This window comes from Mastigoproctus giganteus, chromosome 7 (genome assembly GCF_048544385.1).
Source record: "Mastigoproctus giganteus isolate SK-2022 chromosome 7, ASM4854438v1, whole genome shotgun sequence".
Classification (NCBI taxonomy): Eukaryota; Metazoa; Arthropoda; class Arachnida; order Uropygi; family Thelyphonidae; genus Mastigoproctus; species Mastigoproctus giganteus.
The window spans coordinates 7,348,097-7,369,922 of NC_143581.1; the positions used below are offsets into that span (position 1 = coordinate 7,348,097).

The window sequence follows — 21,826 nt, forward strand, 5'->3', positions numbered from 1 at the left end:
GCCTGGACAATTATCCTCAGGTCCTCTTCATTCTCTACCACTGTCAATGTAGTACCACAGAGTTGATATGTTGCTCTGGGATTACTGTTTCCCATATATAGTACTTTACATTTGTCAATGTTAAACTTCATTTGCCACCTCTCAGCCCATCTGCTCAACCTTTCCAGATCCTGTTGCAGCAGGACACCATCAGTAGTGTCCTTAACATCCTTGCCAACCATTGTATCATCTGCAAACTTGGATATTAAGCTTCATTCATAAATACAGAAAACAACAATGGACCCAACACTGAACCCTGAAGAACTCCACTAATAACATTAGTCCACGATGAGCAGTGCCATTGATTACCACTCTGTCTTCTCCCCCTCAACCGTCCCTTTATCCATAGCAGCAATTTGCCTCCAATGCCACACTGCTCCAATTTGTGCAGCAGTCTTCCATGTGTAACAGCATCAAAAGGCTTTCTAAGATCCAAATATATATCAAAGTTATTCCCTGCATCCAGTTCTTTTCTGACTGCATCATAGTATCCAATCAAATTGGTCAGGCAAGACTTTCCCTAAACAAATCCATGCTGTGTCCGAACTATAACTGAAGTCTTGTCTAGATGATCCTGCAGCGCTTCTTTAACCAGTGCCTACATTAATTTTCCTGGAACAGAAGTTAAACTCACAGGTCTATAATTACTTGTGCTAGCTTTTGATCCTCCTTTGTAATTGGGGTCACATTTGCACATCTCCAGTCTATGGGTACCTCCCCTGAGTCCAAAGAAGCTGTCATAATTATGGCTAAGGGTTTGCTTACTTCCTTTGTTGCCTCCTTTAATATAACTGGATTGATCCCATCCACCCCGGGTGCCTTTTTTATGTTTATCCTCAACAATTTGTTGAGGATAAACATAAAAAACGATTGATTAATACTTGACGCTAAAAATATATATCCCGTTATAGCTGTGTTGGGAGATAAGTTACGGTTATAAACTGAAATTGAAATTTTATTTAAATTAAAAGTAATCATGACTCAGACCAGAGCAGCAAAACAAAAGGCTCAAGCTAATGGAAGTGCTGTGGCTCAGAGGAGAACTGAGGGGGGCAGTTGCCTTCTGAGTCACAGCCTTCTAAAATGCACAGCTTGCATGATGTTTGTGGAGCATTCAGGTACGGGACATGATACTGCCATGGGGGATGTCTTTGTGTGTGCACGATGCAAGGAGTGTATCGAAATCAGGCAACAACTCAGCGTTCTTATGGGCCTATATGAGAGCTTGAAGGACAGGGTGAATGCCCTCGAAGGAACTAAATTGAGGGGCCCATCAAGCTCTCAGCTGCCCACATCAACGCCAGAGCTTGCACTTGGTCATCGTGAAACACAGCAGCAACCCCCAAGGCAGAATGCGCTGGTCCCAAAGGAACTAGTAGTTGTTGGTGACTCTATTGTCAGGGAAATGGGGATCATGCTTTGTAAAAATGATAGGTGGAAGAGGACCAGGGTATGTCTGCCAGGGGCAAAGGTTGATGACGTTGTAGAGCAGATATCATCTTTTAAGGGCACAAAAGGTGATATAGTTGTACACGTGGGCACTAACGATATCAAGAGTAGGAGACCGGCAGAATTGCTTAACAAGTACAGGTCACTGTTGAAAAAAAGCCATGAAATAGGGTTTAATTTGAAAGTGTCTGCAATTCTGCCCAGACACGATAGGAGGGAGTATATGATGAGAGCCTTGTCGATCAATTCGGCCCTGGAAAGATTGTACAAGGCTCAAGGGGTAGACTTTTTTTTTTTAAGCTTGGACTGTACTTGTTAACAGGAGGGATTGCTTCTACAGGGATGGGATACACTTAAATAGAAAGGGTGCAAGAATATTTGCTGATGCTATCGAGGCAGTGTTAGGTGGGTCGGAAAACTGCTAGCTTGGGGGGATACAAAGACAAATAGATTAACAGTAGCCACTGGCAGAGGTGAAAGAGATTCTTGCACTGCTTCTATTGGAATGAGCAGAAGCCTGAAAAACAAGATTCAGGATATTTCAGAGACTGCTAGGAGTCATTGCGGTACAAGTAAACACATGGGTTGTGTTAGGGTAGCTAAGAATAGAAATAGGTGCATGTATACTTGCTTGTACACCAATGCTAGGAGTTTAGTAAATAAATTTGATGAATTTGAGGTATTGCTCAAAACATCAAAGGCAGATATTGTTGGGATATCAGAGACTTGGTGTCACACAGATATAAGGAATGCAGAACTGGAATTTGGGGAGTACAACGTCTACAGAAAGGATAGACAGGATAGGAAGGGGGGAGGGGTTATGCTATTAGTTAAGAAATACATAAAATACAAGGAAGTGAAGCCAGTGGACATCGCTGGACAGTGCAGTGTCGAGTCAGTTTGGTGTGACATAAGCATTGGGAGATCAAAATTGAGAGTAGGAGTGTGCTATAGGCCTAATGACTCTGATGAGTATAATAAGAAACTGTACACGGAAATAGAGTGGGCCAGTAAATCAGAGAGTCTTATAATGGGAGATTTTAATTTCCCAGATATTGACTGGAATTTGTGGGCTGGTCACTCACACACTAGCAAGGCTTTTGTGGATTTATTGGATGATTGTTTTCTACATCAGCATGTTCGGGAGGCAACTAGAGGGTGGAATACTCTTGATTTGATTATCAGCAGTGATTCTTTATGCATTAAGAATCTGCAGATAAATGAACCACTAGGTGGCAGTGATCACAGTGTGCTGAAGTGGGATTTACTCAAAGAGGTAACTACCATTAGGGGTAAAGGGAAGGGTTATTGCTTTCGTAAAGGCGACTACGATGGACTGAGACAGTATTTAAATTCTATACAGTGGGACCAACTGATGATGTTACCAACAGTAAATGCAAAATGGGAAGCATTCAAAGAACTTATCTTGGAAGCTACTAGACTTTACATACCAACTAAGAAATATTGTTCAAGGTTTAGGCCTAAATGGATGTCAGATGAACTGATGAGGCATATGGCAGAGAAGAAACATGCATGGGATACATACAAATTAACACATGACACAGAAGCCTATGATAGATACAAGTTGATCTGTAACCAAGTTACAAAGGAGGTTAGGCAGGCGAAGGCAGATTACGAGAAATCTTTGGCAAGGGATGCAAAGAAAAACAGCAAAGAGTTCTTTACTTATGTAAACTCTAGAAGGAAGGGGATGAATCAGATTGGTCCACTTGATATCGATGGGTCAACTGTTGATGATCCTGCTCAGGTAGCTAACAAACTAAATGAATATTTTGCATCGACATTCACACATGAGGAGTTATTTAGCGAGGGGAATGCCAGAGGTGTATTCAACTCTAGCAGTAAGCTAGAGAATCTTGTAATAACTGAGAGTAAAGTGGAGGAGAAATTGTTGAAGATAAACACAAGAAAGGCACCTGGGGAGGATGGGATCTATCCAGTTATATTAAAGGAGGCAGCAAAGAAGTAAGCAAACCCTTAGCCATAATTATGAGAGCTTCCTTGGACTCAGGGGAGGTACCCATAGACTGGAAATGTGCAAATGTGACCCCAATTCACAAAGGAGGATCAAAAGCTGACACAAGCAATTATAGACCTGTGAGTTTAACTTCTGTTCCAGGAAAATTAATGGAGGCACTAGTTAAAGAAGCACTGCAGGATCATTTAGACAAGACTTCTGTTATAGCTCGGACAAGGGGAAGTCTTGCCTGACCAATTTGATTGGATACTATGATGCAGTCACAAAGGAACTGGATACAGGGAATAACTTTGATATTATATACTTGGATCTTAGAAAGGCTTTTGATACTGTTGCACATGGAAGACTGCTGCACAAATTGGAGCAGTGTAACATTGGAGCCAAATTGCTGCTGTGGGTAAAGGGGTGCTGAGGGGGAGAAGACAGAGTGGTAATCAATGGACACTGCTCGTCGTGGACTAATGTTATTAGTGGAGTCCCTCAGGGCTCAGTGTTGGGTCCATTATTGTTTTCTGTATTCATAAATGATATTGAGGATGGTATATCAAGCTTAATGTCGAAGTTTGCAGACGATACAAAGGTAGGCAGTGTTGTCAAGGACACTACTGACACTATGCTGCTGCAACAGGATCTGGAAAGGTTGAGCAGATGGGCTGAGAGGTGGCAAATGAAGTTTAACATTGACAAATATAAAGTACTACACATGGGAAACAGCAACCCCAGAGCAACGTATCAACTCTGTGGTATTACACTGACAGTGGTAGAGAATGAAAGGGACCTGGGGGTGGTTGTGCAGGCAGATATGAAGTTCTCTGAGCAGTGCAGACGGGCTGCAAGAGTAGCTCATGGTGTATTGTCAATGATACATAGGAATTTTTCTAGCAGGGATAAGGAGGTGATTATTCCCTTGTATAAGGCAATGGTCAGGCCACACCTAGAGTACTGTATACAGGCCTGGAGGCCTCATTTCAAGAAGGACGTAGAGCTGCTGGAACGAGTACAGAGAAGGGCAACAAGATTAGTGAATGGAACAAAGGGGTGCTCTTACGAAGAAAGGCTTAAGATTTGCAAATTACAGTGTCTGTAATTCGTTGGAGACTAGGCACCAGCGAGGTGATCTGATAGAGGTTTATAAAGCATTGAATGGTTTGAGCATGCTCAATGCTGATGGGATTCTTCCTCTCGCTCAGAATAATCACCTGAGAGGGCATAAATTCAAATTGAGGAAAGACAGATGTAGGATAGACGTGCGGAAATTTGCCTTTAGCCAGCGTGTGGTTGGTTGGTGGAACAGACTTCCATCCCTTGTCGTGGAAGTTGATAGCCTAAATAAGTTTAAGGCTCAGCTGGACAGGTATTTTGAACGAACAGAGGGGTGAAGTGGGAGTGTTTTTTTTTTTTTTTTTTTTTTGGCTGTTCTTGCATCAAATGCCTCTACTAATGCTAATTTCTCCTCCACTTTCCTCTCAGTTATTACAAAATCATCTAGCTCACTGCCATAGTTTACTTCACCTCTGGCATTCCCTTTCCTGAATAACTCCTGATGTGTGAATGTAGATGCAAAATACTCGTTTAGTTTGTTAGCCACCTGAGCAGGATCCTCAACTGTTGAACCACCAATATCCAGTGGGCCAATCTGATTCATCCCTTTCCTTCTAGAGTTTACATAGGTAAAGAACTCTTTTCTGTTTTTCTTTGAATCCTTTGCCAAGGATTTCTCATAATCTGCTAATCTCCTTTGTGACTTGGTTACAGACCAGCTTATATCTATCATAGGCTTCCATGTCACCCATTAATTCATATGTATCCCATGCATTTTTCTTCTCTGCCATATGTCTCATTAGTTCATCTGAGATCCATTTAGGCCTAAACCTTGAACAATATTTCTTAGTTGGTATGTAAAGCCTAGTAGCTTCCAAGATAAGTTCTTTCAACGTTTCCCATTTTGAATTTGCTGTTGGTAACATCATCAGTTGGTCCCACTGTATAGAATTTAAATACTGTCTCAGACCACCGTAGTCGCCTTTACGAAAGCAAAAACCCCTCTCTTTACCCCTGATGGTAGTTACCTCTTTGAGTAAATCTCACTTCAGCACCCTGTGATCACTGCCACCTAGTGGTTCCTTTATCTGCAGATTCTTAATGCATGAAGAACACTACTGATAATCAGATCAAGAGTATTACTCCCTCTAGTTGCCTCCCGAACATGCTGATGTAGAAAACAATCATCCAAATAATCCACAAAAGCCTTGCTAGTGTGTGACCAACCCACAAATTCCAGTCGATATCTGGGAAATTAAAATCCCCCATTATAAGACTCTCTAATTTACTGGCCCACTATTTCCCTGTACAGTTTCTTATTATACTCCTCAGAATCATTGGTCCTATAGCACACTCCTACTCTCAATTTTGATCTCCAAATGCTTTATGTCACACCAAACTAACTCGATACTGTACTTTCAGCTGGCTTCACTTGCTTGGATTTTATTTGTTTCTTAATTAATGGCATAACCCCTCTTCCCTTCCCATCCTGTCTGTACACATTGTACTCCCCAAATTCCAGTTCTGCATTCCTTATATCTGTGTGACACCACGTCTCTGATATCCCAACAATATCTGCCTTTGATGTTTTGAGCAATACCTCAAATTGATCAAATTTATTTACCAAACTCCTAGCATTGGTGTATACACAAGTATACATGCACCTGTTCCTATTCTTAGCTACCCTAACACAACCCATGTGTTTACTTGTACTGCAATGACTGGCGCCTCCGTAGCCAGGTGGGCAGGAGCAGCAGTGCATAGCACATGCTTCTTGATTAGACCGGGGTTTGAGCGCGTGACCACCAAATACAGAGGAAGCGGAAAGGTCATGGAATGACCACCGCATATCCCCCGGAGCAATATGGCCTGAGTTGCTAATGCTCCTTTAAAAAAAACAAATAACAAATAACTGCAATGACTCCCAGCAGTCTCTGAAATACCCTGCATCTTGTTTTCCAGACTGCTGCTCATTCCAATAGAAGCAGTGCAAGAATCACTTTCACCTCGGCTAGTGGCTACTGTTAATCTATTAGTCCTTGTATCCCCCCCAAGCTAGCAGTTTTCTGACACACCTAACACTGCCTCGATAACATCAGCAAATATTCTTGCACCCTTTCTATTTAAGTGTATCCCATCCCTGTAGAAGCAATCCCTCCTGTTAACAAGTACAGTCTAGGCTGAAAAAAATTCTACCCCCTTGAGCCTTGCACAATCTTTCCAGGACCGAATTGATCGACAATGCTCTCATCATATACTCCCTTCTACCGTGTCTGGGCAGAATTGCAGACACTTTCAAATTCAACCCTAATTCGCTGCTTTTTTTTTCAACAGTGACCTGTATTTATTTATAAGTAATTCCCGCGTTCACCTACTGTTAATATCATCAGTTTATCATCTTAGAAGTTTGGAGTCATGATCTATAAACCCTGTTCTCTGATCCTCTAAAAAATTTTACTAGAATTTTATCTCCTGTAATTCAGAATTATTCTTGTTCTACTTTCTGTTTCACATGTTCCTTCACATATTGGTATGTCTGTGGCCTTCTGTCTGGCGTTTCATGTTTTTACTTTTTTTTTCAACGATAGAGGTCATCCTTATCTGTTTATCTAAATCTATATAACTGAGTGACTTGTCATTGATTTTCCCTTTTGCATCCTGGTTGTGTGTCTCTCTCCTCCGCTCAACTTAATGCACCAGGCAACTCCCTCTTTTAGTTTTGGTTTCCCTTCTTCTCTACAAGCCTATGATATTAACACACATTTTTACTAGTGCTTGCTTATACCATAACTCTTTCTTTAAGGTTAGGATTTACACATCCATTAAGTTCAGTATTTTTAATGACTTTTTCTACACTTTTTATCTTTATACTGTCTTTTTCTATTTTTTTTTTTTTTTTCCCCCAATCATAGAACTATTAGTATAATACGAGGGTGATAAACGCTCCATCTATCCTCAATCCTATCGCTATTTTTGCCTTTTTTGACCATCTTTGTCTTCCCTTCCCCTCCCCAAGAATTTTACCATTTGCTTGTCCACACTTTCGTTCCAATTTCTCTGCTTTATATCTGAACTTTAATTTTCTGAAACGTTAATTTAATAACCTTTCACCCCTTCAGCACTTCACATTTGTATTATATTTCACAATACACTTTTGCAAATTTGTATTTATTTTAATTTACATTATTAACTTTATTTTTACACTGCGCAGGGGCTACCTTGTTTACTAGTATTACGATAAAGACCGCATATTTGCTTCCCCCTTTTTCCTATACTACAGAGAAGTTTGGAAATGCAGTGCCTGATACATGGTCAGGAGTAGTCCCTTGATGAATTTTCGGACTATGTATCAATTTTCATCTACTATATTCAGATTTTGCATATTTGCCATCCCCTGATTCGACCTCTTGCTAAATTTGCCCTCCCATATTTGAATATAGTGCTATTTATTTATTTTTCATTATTTTTTTTATTTTTTATTATTATTATTTTCTTTTTTTTTTTTTTTTTTTTTTTGCTTCCTCAGTCCCAGTTCATTTTTGTACTAGGTTTTTCAAAAATTCTTTCACCTGTTTAACCACTACTTCACTTCCACTTTCGACTATCCTTTAACTTCTCTTAGTTCAGGCAATGCATATACTTTTCATTTCCATTTTTTCAGACACTATCTATTTTACAAACCTCACATTATTTATATATATATATATATATATATATATATATATATAAATTGGTACTATATAGGTAATTAAATTGTATAAAACATTGGCATAAAAGTAATCAGTGGGCCATACTGCCAAAAGAATCTATAAAGACTAAGATAGCCCGTGTTGGTTTACATTGCTATACCCTAAAAATAAATATATACAGCAGATTCTCGATTAACCGGGAAGCGGATTAAATAGGACACTTCAAGACTCCAAATAAAAAAATAAAAAAAACCAAAAACTTCAAGTAATAACTATAATAGGTATAAACAGATATTTTGCAAGTCACAAATAAGCAACATTATAAGTTGTCATTGGGAGATTAGTGTAGTGCATCCATCAAATCTCTAAAGAACTATTATAATGTTGGTGACCAAACCATACGCAAATTGCAAAAAAATAAAGGTAAGCTATTAGATTTAAAATCGACATGGTAAAAAAAAATAAGATAGCTATCAGGACTTAAAATCGACATCGCAAAAAATAAAGGGATGCATCGTATTGGACACGCGAATAGTGCATGGTAAGTTTTTTCGCTTTTTATCTATCGCTATATTTTTTTTACGTAGGTTGCTGAACATTTTTCGATACAGTAAGTCTCCGACTCTCGCAACTACAGATTTACGTATAAATTTTTTTCGCTCAATTTTTTTTTTCTTTTTTTTTAGGATTGTAAAATTTAAAACAAAAAAATAATAAATAAATAAAATAAGCAATCAATAACGACAATCACGGCATGCACAAATTGCACAAGTGAGATATGGAGTAACAAGTAAAAAAATAGGAAAGAAGAAAAGATTCTTACAATTTATTTGTGGTTTTTTTTTTTTTTTTTGTTTTTGTCCCATATGATTGAAGATTTCAGTGAAGGGGGCACGCATTTCACCATAATAACGTAAAAATCCACACAATTCCAGCAATTGGTATTATTGCAAATGCAATAAGATTGAGTTTACTACCCGTTTATAATTAGATGCACGAACAGAAAAGCCCAGTAATTTCATTTTGACCGCACCGACTAAGAGAACGGTACTAGTAAATCTACCAAGAAAAGGAAAGTCATCGATTTGGATCAGAAAATTAAACTAATAAGGATGTATGAAAATGGCCAAACATTAACAAGTATCGCATGGAATTCAGATTTATCAAGAATAATATTGTAGTAATATGTTATTATTCATTCCCGAGTTACATAAACCTTGACAAAGTAAGAAGTCCTGGAACATATCTCTTATGTATGTTGGGGACTTTTGTGTTTTTGGATTAACCGGGAAATCAATTATCCGGGATTTGTTTTTTACCATCTATCCCAGAAAATCGAGTCTACTGTAATTAGCAATGCAATAAAATAAAATAAAAATATAATGATTATGCAGCTAATTATTGATAATCGGATACATTGAATGGCACTTTTTTGAGAGCTAACATCATTCAATATATCAAAATTAGCTGCATAATCATTATATTTTTATTTTATTGCTAATTATGTTTATTTCTAGGTATAGCAATGTAAATCAACACGGACTATCGTAGTCTTTATAGGTTCTTTTGGCCATATGACCCACCATATGAGTACTTTTATGCCAATGTTTTAATACACTTTGAATACCTATATAGTATCAATTGGATTACAGACTGATGTAATGTTCAATCTACAATTGATGGCATTAATCTGATCTGGCATACCCTTTACATCTATTCCAATATTTGATAACAGATTAAATAAACACACACACAAACACATAAAAAACAACTCTTCCTAGTCTTCTGAATAAAACTTAGTAAATTAATATATAATAGTGTTTGGACTTTGAAATTTAAAATTGGAAACTGCAGCAGAAAGCATAATGTATGAGACAAAAATCCAGACAAAGATATAAGAAATAATAACCAAAATATAAGTAACATTAAACAACTTTATTAAGGGGATTATTAGTTATATAAAATTTCAAATTTAAATTTTTTGAGCAGTAATAATGAAATTACCTAGGTAAACAGCATAATCATTCTACCAACTTCACTTATAGCAAAGAAAATAATTTTAACTGTATAGTTACAATGAAACTCCCATGCACATAAAACAATTCTACAAGCCAAAAAATATAATGATAATACATACATGCTCAGGAGTTAAACTTAAGACATTCTTGTAAAAAGAAATTTCAAATAAAATCATGCAAATGGTATAACTTAAAATAGTTTCATGGAAAAAATCATGTACGTACTGGTGTTGAATCATCCTTCTTTTTTATTTTATTTTCACCCACATCATGCAGAAACAGTCCAGTCAACCACCAGGTGCAAAAAGTGATAAAAAAATAAGCATGCAAAGGATAAAGAGCAAAGCCAAATTACAAGTGACTAAGCAACAATAAAATTTTTCCTAAAAATGAATGTGACATTTAGAAAACAAAATAGATGCAAACCAAATAATTAAGCATTTATAACTTAATTTTTTTTTTATATTTTAATTTTAAATATTTATTACAATATTCAGTCAAAAATGACTTATAAACAGTAAGTCATTCAGTTAGATAGTGAAAGAAATTATTTAAAATCAATTTATAATGCCAAGAATTAGAAACAATAAAATAAGTGTACTAATGAACGTAATTAGATTTCATAAAAATATGCAGAGATAAAAATATTTTAAATACCACTCCCCCCCACCCCACCTTTATGGTAAACGAAACTCATTTCAAGTGTATGGATTTAAAATGGTTTTTTCATGATGGCTGCTAGATAAGAACAGAATCAAATTTCCTGGGAATTCAATTAGAAGCATCCAAACCAGCTGGTGTATAATATTATTGCTTCTAGTCTTCCAGCTAGGGACTAGAAGGATTCCAAGTAGTGTATATATATGAACAGGCCCACATTGTCCAGGGTTGGTTGTATTCTTGTAGTGTGCAAACTACATGCCAAGGCATGTATGCCAACACTTGGCATGATCACTGTATTCTAAGTGCTGCATACACTTGGAATACAGTGATCATGTCAAGTGTTTGCATCCATTTAGGCAATTTGTGGTAAAATGCCCAAACTCAACCAAAATATGAATGTCAGCCAAGAGTAGTTTAACAGGAGATTAGCATTAGCAGAGGCATAGGATGCAAGAAAGAAAGTTTATATAACATCAGCCAAATTGAAAAAAAAGAAAAAACCCTTCCCATTTCACCCAACCATTCACTCCAAATACTTGTCTAGTTCTGCTTGAACTTATTTAAGTTGTCAACCTCCACTACAACAGATGGAAGTCTGTTCCAACTATCAACCACTCGCTAGCTAAAGGCAAATTTCCACATATCTGTTTTACAACTGTCTTTCCTCGATTTTAATTTGTTCCCTCAGGTGAGTAATCTGAGCAAGTGGAAGAATCCCATCAGCATTGAGCTTACTCAACCCATTCAAAGCCTTATACACCTCAATCAGACACCTCACAGGGGCCTAGTCTCCAGATGCTGCAATCTACAGAACTTAAGCCATTCTTGGTAACAGCAACACTTTGTTCCATTCACCAATCTCGTTGCCCTTCTCTGTACTCATTCCAGCAGCTCTACATCCTTCCTAAAATTAGATGTTAACAGAGAGTTGGAGGTTTGTATGTTATTATTTTATTTATTTTTTTTTTATTTATATTTATTTATTTTTATTTTTTTTTTTTTTGAGGGATGAAGAATCGGGTTTCTTTCTAGTAAGATTAACAGATTTTTTTTAAATCTTGGTGATATTATGCATAGGACAGGTGAGGCAACTGGTTAATTCTTTATAAGATTAGTAGGTTATTGGTTTAGGGTAGTTTGGTTAGACAAAATTAAATTTGAATCTTTCACACCTTGCAGTAAGATGTCAGCAGGATTGGTAGATTTGTTCTACTGTCACACACCCTAAAAAAAAAAAAGGTTGGTGCCATTGAGGGTCTTGCTGATGGTTTTGCTCATGCAAACGCTGTCAAAATAGAGCACCTATGAGAAACCAAAGCAGGCTGCTCATGGAAATATCACAAATAATGCAAAATACAGCAGAGCAGCAAGGGCTGCACCTGAGCATCTGTAGATGTATGGTCTGGGTGCATAGAGGCCATGAGCAGAAACTGCCAGTCACCCTAGCAGCAAACCCAGAAAGATAACTACCAGGAAACATGCAGTCAGAAGCAGAGCAGAATGCAGTGCACTATGCCAACTGAGGGAGATAGCAAATCCCAGTGGAGGGAAATGGCTGCTCGGGTGGAAAACTAATATGGAGGGTATACCATAAAAGGTCAAGTTAAGATAATGGGGGGGGGGGGGGGTTGCTCTGTCAGAACAGAGCAAGATAATTCTCGTGTATGGTTCCTCAATACCAATTCTCTCAGTGCCAGAAGACAGATTTGGTATTCTTTCTTTATTTTTTTAGCATTCTTCCTAGCATTCTCTCTATTTTTCTCTTAATTTTTCTTTCAATTTATATATATATAGGTTTGTAAAATAGATAGTGTCTGTGAAAATGGAAATGAAAATTACACGCAGTGCCTGAACTAAGAGAAGTTAAGGGATAATCAAAAGTGGAAGTGTAGTAGTGGTTAAACAGGTGAAAGAATTTGAAAAACCTAGTAACAAAAATGAACTGGGCCTGAGGAAGCAAAAAAAAAAAAAATAAATAAATAAAATAACAATAATAAAGAGCAAAGAAATAAATAGCACTATATTCAGATAGGGATGGCAATTTTAGCAAGAGGACAAATCAGGGGATGGCAAATATGCAAAATCTGAATATAGTAAGTGAAAAAATGATACATAGTCAGAAAATTAATCAGGGGACTACTCTTGACCATGTATCAGGCACTGAATTTCCAAACTTGTCTGTTGTATTAGGAAAAGGGAAAGCAAATATGCGGCCTTTATGGTAATACTAGTAGACAAGGTAGCCCATACGCAGTGTAAAAATAAAGTTAATAATGTAAATTAAAATAAATACAAATTTACAAAAGCGTAATGTGAAATATAATACAAATGTGAAGTGCGGAAGGGGTGAAAGGTTATTAAATTAACGTGGTAGAAAAACAGGTTCTTCCCTGATTACAACTGCTAGGTTTGGCACTTTGCTTCTCTGACACCATTCTCAGATCTACCCTTGCATCATTTAACCAGGTCTTTTATTTTGTGGAATAAATTTTATCAATGGATACAAAAATTCTTCTTTAATTTTTAATTCAAGGTTTTTAATTCTGTTTCCATCTATTGTTTTTTCACCTGCTGGATTTTTTGTCACACTCTTCAATGGATTCGCTAAACCTTCAATCGACCTCAGTTGTGCCAAACTGAGTTTCTCTCTTTCTACTGCAGTTTGTCATCTTGGAAGTTTAAAGGCGTGATCTATATATCCTGTTCTCTGATCATCTAAATTTTACCAGAATTTTATCTCCTGTAGTTCGGAATTATTCTTGTTCTACTTTCTGTTTCACATGTTCCTTCACATATTGGTATGTGTGTGGCCTTTTGTCTGACGTTTCATGATTTTAGACTCCCCCCCCCCAACGATAAAGGGAAAACTATCTGTTTCTCTAAATTTATATAACTCTGTGACTTGTGTACGTCTCTCCTCCGCTCGACTTTGACTCCAGGTAACTCCCTCTTTTAGTTGTGGTTTCGATTTCCCTTCTTCTCTACAAGCCTATGGTATTAACACCAATTTTATTAATGCTTGCTTATACCAGAACCCTTTCTTTAAGGTTGGGCCTTACACACCCAGTAAGTTCAGTATTTTTAATGACTTTTTCTACACTTTTTATCTTTATACTTTTTTTTTTCTGTTTGTAGAACTATTAGTGTAATACGAGGGTGATACGAACGCTCCGCCTATCCTCAATCCTATCACTATTTTCGGCTTCTTTTGACCATCTTTTTCTTCCCTTCCCCTCCCCAAGAATTTTACCATTACCTATACCATTTACTTGTCCACACTTTTTCGTTCAAATTTCTCTGCTTTATATACAAATTTTAATTTCTACCACATTAATTTAATAACCTTTCATCCCTTCCGCAATTCACATTTGTATTATATTTCACATTACACTTTTGTAAATATTTTAATTTACATTATTAACTTTATTTTTACACTGCATAGGGGCTACCTTGTCTACTAGTATTACAATAAAGGCCGCATATTTGCTTCCCCCCCCTTTTCTAATACTACAGACAAGTTTGGAAATGCAGTGCCTGATACATGGTCAGGAGTAGTCCCCTGATGAATTTCCCAACTATGTATCATTTTTTCATCTACTATATTCAGGTTTTGCATATTTGCTATCCTCTGTTTCAAACTCTTGCTAAAATTGCCCTCCCATATCTGAATGTAGCGCTATTTATTATTATTATTATTTTATTTATTATTTTTTTTTGCTTCCTTAGTGCCAGTTCATTTTTGTACTAGGTTTTTCAAATTCTTTCACCTGTTTAACCACTACTTCACTTCCACTTTCGGCTATCCCTTAACTTCTCTTAGTTCAGGCAGAGTGTGTGTACTCTTCATTTCCATTTTCACAGACACTATCTATTTTACAAACCTCACATTATTTATATCCTTTTTCTTCCTTTACTGCTGCACTGCACATTTTGGAGCATTAGACATTAGATAACCTTTGTTATTTTCCTTTTTCTGCTTACTTTTGCTTCTTAACAGTTGTATATTACTACTATATATACACACACACACACACACACACACTAGGGCTTGCAAACTGGTTTTATAAAACCGGTTAAATCAGTTTTCATATTGAGTTATTAAAACCAAAACAGACCTTCTAAAACCGGATTCAAATATTTTCTTAGTTAGCCCTCAAATATAGGGCTAACTAAGAATATTTTTTGTTATGCACATTTTCTTTTGTTTGTTCGTTTGTCTGGATCGTTCAACTGCTTTATGTTTGAAACATGTTTTTTATTTTATTTTATGTTTAGGTAAGAACCTCATGGGCAAGTGGCCCAAATCTAGGAGGGGTACCTTTTATCTTCCCACCTGTATCATGGCACAATGCAGGTGTACTCATTTACGACTCAGTGAGTCTGACCGATAGCGTAAAAGAAAATGCTCAACATTTCTCCGTTCCATCTATCTTGTTCGCCAAGCAAGTTATGGAACGCGCCTTATTGATGGTTACCCACTAGAACAGATTCGCTGAATACTGCATCAAATTTCAATCGTAGAAAGTTTCTTGCTTCTTTATTCCTATTAAATTTGCGATCAAATGTTCTCCAAAAAGCAGCTTCACCAAATGTAGCTTTTACTTAATTTTTGAAAATACAATAGATTTAATTGAGGAAAAAAAAATTTGCAAGTAAATAAATAAAAAATTTCTTTCGTGAAAATTTTGAAACTTGCCTCGTTTAGACTCTTCATTCAGTGCTTGCAGGAGTGATGCATAGTATTTTGCCTTTGTTGTCTTCAACATTTTTTTTTTAAATTGTCAGTGATATAAATTCCTACTAATTAATATTTATTACTCTTAATATGTCTAAGATGAAATCAAATGTATGGAATTATTTTGCTCGAAAAAGCAAAGATGAAGCACAATGTTCGAAATGTCAGAGGATAATGAAGTCGTCTGGAGGATCTACATCATCTTTGATGTTGCATTTAAAGAAAATGAATCAGGTTAACATTAAACAAGATAACAGTGAACCTCCCGTAAAAATGGTAAGAACATTAGAAAACTTATTGTTAAAAAATCTATGGAAAAAGAGATTTCAAAATCAGCTGCTTTAGATGGATTTTCTTTTAATTCAATTACCAAGAGTGAGTTTATACAATCAAGCCTTCAACTTCAGAGAAATAAATACGATAAATTACCACCAGCCTCAGTGAATGGAATTAAAAATATGGTTCTGAATTATTATAAAACTAAGAAAGAAGAACTCATTCAGCATTTCAAAAATTCATTGGTTTTGGGTGCACGGTATTCATCGACTCTAGACGAATATACCTCTATACAAAATAAAAGGTATATGAATATAAATGTGCATTCAAAAGACAATCATTGGTCGTTAGGTCTTATTGAGATTAATGGTTCACTTGACAGCAGAAGAACTGAGCAAATTGTGAATGGACACTTGAAGGAATTTGGTTTGAACTTGGATGAGGATACTGTTGCCTGCACAACCGATGGAGCAGCAATGATGATTTGGCAAGCAAATTACACCTAATCATCAACAATGTACGGCCCATTGTATACATCTGTCAGTTATAGATGTACTTTATGAAAAATCAATCAATTATGATGCCACAGTCTGAGTCTCCCAAAGACAATGAAGAAAATGAAAATAATGAAGAAAGTAGTGATGATGAAGAAGTTGAAGAAAGACAGCAAGGCATGCTTTATCAAACCGACTTTACCGATGAGCTCATTTATTTCTTCAGTCCAATGGCCAATTTGCATAAACTATTAACAAAGTCAGAAAATTTTGCAAGCTTTTTCGAAAATCGCCTACCAAAAATGACATATTACAAAACTTAATGGGAAAGAATATAAACTTATATTAGATTGCAAGACTAGATGGGATAGCACATTCTATATGATTGAGAGATTTTTGAAATTGAAAAATTGCATTCCAAATGCTCTATGGGCAGTACTGTCAACTGAATCTGTGTCTGACGATGACTGGAAAACACTTGAATTGCTATTTCGAAACTTAACGACCAGTTGAAATGATTCTGAAGGCTATAACTTCAGAAGATAGAGACTTACTTAAAGCAGTCTTCAATAGAATTTCTGCTTGCTAAGCTTGATACAGCAGAAAACCCATTTGCTTTAAAGTTTCACCAAAGCCTTTTTGCAGCGTTACAATGCAAGACAAAATTGCCAAACTGTGGCTTTGCTGAGCTATCTACACAACCCCAAAAAGTTTAGGAAAGAAGATTCAGGTTCAAGAACTTTTGATTTTCCAAGTAAGCAAGTTTTGAAAAAGCATGCTGAAGAGATTATTTGCAAAACATTCTGAAGGAGTCTTAGCATTGAATGAAGAAACTGAAAATAAACAAACTGTTCTTTTAGAAGAAAACAAAGACTCGTCTAGTTCCGATGTTGGAGATACACTCATGCGAGACTATGATAGTGTAATAAAGATATTAACTGAGGAGACTTCAAAATATCCGAGTGAATTGGAAATCAGCAAAGAATTTAAAATTTTGGAGGCAACTAGCAGTAGAAGTGAAAAGCTGGAGAAAGTTTATAGGGCACTGCTGACCATTAAACCAAGAAGTGTCCAATCTGAGAGAGTGTTTTCGATCACTGGTCTCTTTAACACATTTATTTATTATTATTGGGCTTATTATTTTTTTTGTTTACTGTACGAGAAGATAGTTTTTATTCAAAGGATTTGAATACAATTTGTAATTTTGTATAATCTCAAGCTGGTTATTTTTTTGGAGCACTTTAATTTTTTTATTTTTTTTTACTATAAGAGGTGATAGATTTTGTTTAAAAGAATTGATTATGATTTGTACATTCTACCCAAGATAAAATAAATACCTGTGTTATAAACTTTTATTAGGTTTTGTTAAAAACCTGTGTTGGAAAACTTTTTAATTATTTTCCCTAAGTCTGAGAAAATAGGTTTTAAAACCGGTTTTAAGAGTAAACTTCGGTTAAACTCTGTTTTGAAATTTCTCGGTTTTATGCAAGCCCTAACACACACACACACACACACACACACACACACACACACACACACACACAACAAATAACAAATTATTTGATAATATTTTCTCGTAATATTTCTTGAGTATGCTTTCAATTTCATCACAAATTGTTTTGTTTAAAATAATTGATGATTTTAAGCCCCTTTTGATGTACCTAGGACAAAGTGCTCCACTTGACCTGCCCTAACTAGAGCTCTGATAAATAGTATAAAAACTTGGCTGAAAAAAAGATGTAAATTGTCTAAAAATTGGCTATTACATACATTTTTATTTTAAATAACTCATGTAATAAACTAATATCGCCCCCACCCCACAGTTTTCATGCAGCATATCAGTATGGCTGTTATTAGACAGAAGTGGCATGGATGAAATTTACTCTTGTTTGTTTCATTAATAATGTTTTGTACAGAGTAGAGGAAAAACAATTACCCATTTTACAAATGAATTTACTGTTATTACAGCTTAATAATATGCATCAAAGCATTTATGTTACACTCCTTAGTGTTTGAAAATGATGACCCTTAAATGCCCATTGCAAACACAGTCGTATACTCATATTCTCACATTATCCATTGCTCTATGTAACGTTTCTGTTCATATTCTTTCAATTTCATTATGAATGTTTAGTTTCAATTGCTCATGTCCATGGATGGATTACACAGACTTTGAATTTTAAAAATTTGGAAAACTTTCCTACAAAAAGTCCTCCAGTATTTACTACAGCACCATCCTGTTGAAACCAGTATGGTGCTATTTTCATAAGTTGACTACTTTTCTTTTTTTTGTTGAATTTCCTCTCTTACAAATTCTTGCATAATGTTTTTATATAGGTCTTAAGTTACTGTGACAGCTGATCCATTAGCACTTTCATAAAAATATGAACCAATGATGCCAAAAGTAGACACTTCATGGTAACTAAATGGTAACTTTTTGGCCGTGAAGTGGTTGTTTACATAATGTTTGTATTCAGCAACCCAATATCTAAAATTCTGTTTATTTACACATCCATTCAAATGTAACTGGACATTGTCACTGCAGAGATGGGGGGGGGGACACCCCAGGTGCCGCCAGACAACTAACACACTGAAGATTGTAAGAAAAGCACCTGGGGTGGATGGGATCTATCCAGTTATATTAAAGGAGACTGCAAAGCAACTAAGCAAACCCTTAGCCATAATTATGAGAGCATCCTTGGACTCGGGGAGGTTCCCACTGACTGGAGATGTGCAAATGTATCCCCAATTCACAAAGGGGGATCGAAGGGTGACACGAGTAATTACAGACCAGTTAGTTTAACTTCTGTTCCGGGTAAAATAATGGAGTCGCTGGTTAAGGATGCATTGCAGGATCATCTAGACAAGACTGCAGCAATAATTCAGACACAGCATGGGTTTGTTAAGGGAAAGTCTTGTCTGACAAATTTGATAGGATATTATGATGTGGTTACAAAGGAACTGGATGCGAAAAATAATTTTGATATCATATATTTGGATTTCAGGAAAGCTTTTGACACTGTTGCACATGGAAGATTATTGTACAAATTGGAGCAGAATGGTATTAAGGGTAAGTTGCTACAATGGATAAAAGGATGGTTAAGTGCTAGAAGAGAGAGGGTGGTAATCAATGGGTGCTGCTCTTCTTGGACTAATGTTATTAGTGGAGTCCCACAGGGTTCGGTGTTAGGTCCACTGTTGTTTTGTATATTTATCAATGATATTGATGAAGGTATATCAGGCTTAATGTCGAAGTTTGCAGATGATACAAAGGTTGGCAGGGTTGTTAATGACAGTAATGGCAGTGTGCTACTGCAACAGGATCTAGATAATTTGGGCAGATGGGCTAAGAAGTGGCAACTGAAGTTTAACCTTGACAAATGCAAAGTACTACATATGGGTAGAAGTAACCCCAGAGAAACGTACCAACTGTGTGGTACTACACTTAAGGTGGTAGAAAATGAAAATGACCTGGGAGTAATTGTGCAGGCAGATATGAAGTTTTCTGAGCAATGCAGACAGGCTGCCAGGGCATGTCATGGGGTTTTGTCAATGATATATAGGAATTTTGCTAGCAGGGAAAAGGAGGTGATTATCCCTCTGTATAAGGCAATGGTCAGGCCACGGCTTGAGTACTGCGTACAGGTCTGGAGGCCTCATTTTAGGAAGGATGTAGATTTACTTGAGCGTGTACAGAGAAGGGCAACAAGATTGGTGAGGGGAATGAAGGGATCCTCTTACCAAGAGAGGCTTAAGTTCTGCAAATTGCAGTGGCTGGAGACTAGGCACCTGCGCGGTGATCTGATTGAGGTATATAAGGCCTTGAATGGGTTGAGCACGCTGAATTCTGATGGGATCCTTCCACTTGTTACGAATCTAAGGGGGCATAAATTCAAATTAAGAAAAGACAGATGTAGAATAGATGTGCGGAAATTTTCCTTTAGCCAGCGGGTGGTTAATTGCTGGAACAAACTTCCATCTGTCGTTGTGGAAGTTGATAGGTTGAATAAATTTAAGGAGGAACTGGACAGGCATTTGGAGGGAATGGTATGATTTTTTTTTTTTTTTTTTTTTTGGCTGATGCTGCATAAGCTCATACACTTGCTTTCTTGAATCACATGCCACTACTACTACTACTACTTATGATTAAACAACTGATTAGGTCATATCTGACTGCACAATTACCCCCCAGGACTTTTTCATTCTCTATCATTCTGAGTGTAGTACCACATGGTTAGAACATTTCTCTGGGGTTACTGCAACCTATATGCAGTGCTTTGCATTTGTCAATGTTAAACTTCAGTTGCCACTTCTCAGCCCATCTACTCACCTTTTCCAGATCCCATGGCAGCAGCATACTGTTATTAACAATCCTCCCAACCTTTGTATCATCTGCAAACTTTGACATTAAGCTTGATATACCTTCATCAATATCACTGATAAATATACAAAACAACAATGGGCCCAATAGCGAACCCTGCAGGACACCACTAATAACATTAGTCTACTAAAAGCAGTATCCATTGATTACCACTCTTTTCTCCCACTCAATCTGAGAATGATCATCTACAGTCAAACTATTGATATTGAGTGGGCCAATCTGATTCATCCCCTTCCTTTTAGAGTTTATATAAGTAAAGAAGTCTTTGTTGTTTTTCTTTGCATCCATTGCCAAAGATTTCTCATAATCTGCCTTTGCCTAACCTCCTTTCTGACTTTATTAAAGACTAGCTTATATCTACCATAGGCTACCACGAGTCTCATTAGTTCATCTAACATCCATTTGAGCCTAAACCTAGAACAGTATTTCTTAATTGGAACAAAAAGCCTAGTAGCTTCCAAGATTACTTCCTTGAATGCTTTCCATTTAGAATTTGTTGTAACACATCATCAGTTGGTCCCACCATACATAACTTAAAAAATCTGAGACCACTGTAGTCACCTTTATGAAAGCAAAATCCTTCCCTTTACCCCTGATTGTAATTACATCTTTAAATAAATTCCACATCAGTACACTGTGATCATTGCCACCTAATCAATATCTGGGAAGTTAAAATTCCCCATTATAAGACACTGATTTCCCAGATATTGACTGGAACTTGTGGATTGGTCACTTGCATACTAGAAAGGCTTTTGTTATAGGCCTAATGATTCATCAGAGTCATTAGGCCTATAACAGACTCCTGCCCTGATTTTTGCTTTCCCAGTGCTTATGTCCATCTATGTCAACTGGATCTACTTCCTATGTAATATACGGCATATATTTTGTTCCAACATGTTAATTTACTTGATTGATGACTAACAGATGTTCAAGCACTGCATAAAATGCAGTTCTTGAACATCTGTAAAGAATTGCAGCTAAATGTTCAAGAATGTTAACTAACAGATGATCAAGGACTGCACACTCCAGAAAACATTGAAAG

The 21,826-nt window shown here is 36.6% G+C and overlaps 1 protein-coding gene across 1 annotated transcript in view; it reads right to left on the minus strand.

The window, feature by feature from the left end:
- Nucleotides 1-21,826, minus strand: part of LOC150082462 (piezo-type mechanosensitive ion channel component-like) — an 861,219-nt gene that overhangs the window by 668,961 nt on the left and 170,432 nt on the right. The window contains 1 exon segment of the mRNA XM_090377768.1: nt 10,461-10,478. Coding sequence (XP_090233894.1) covers nt 10,461-10,478 — 18 coding nt within the window.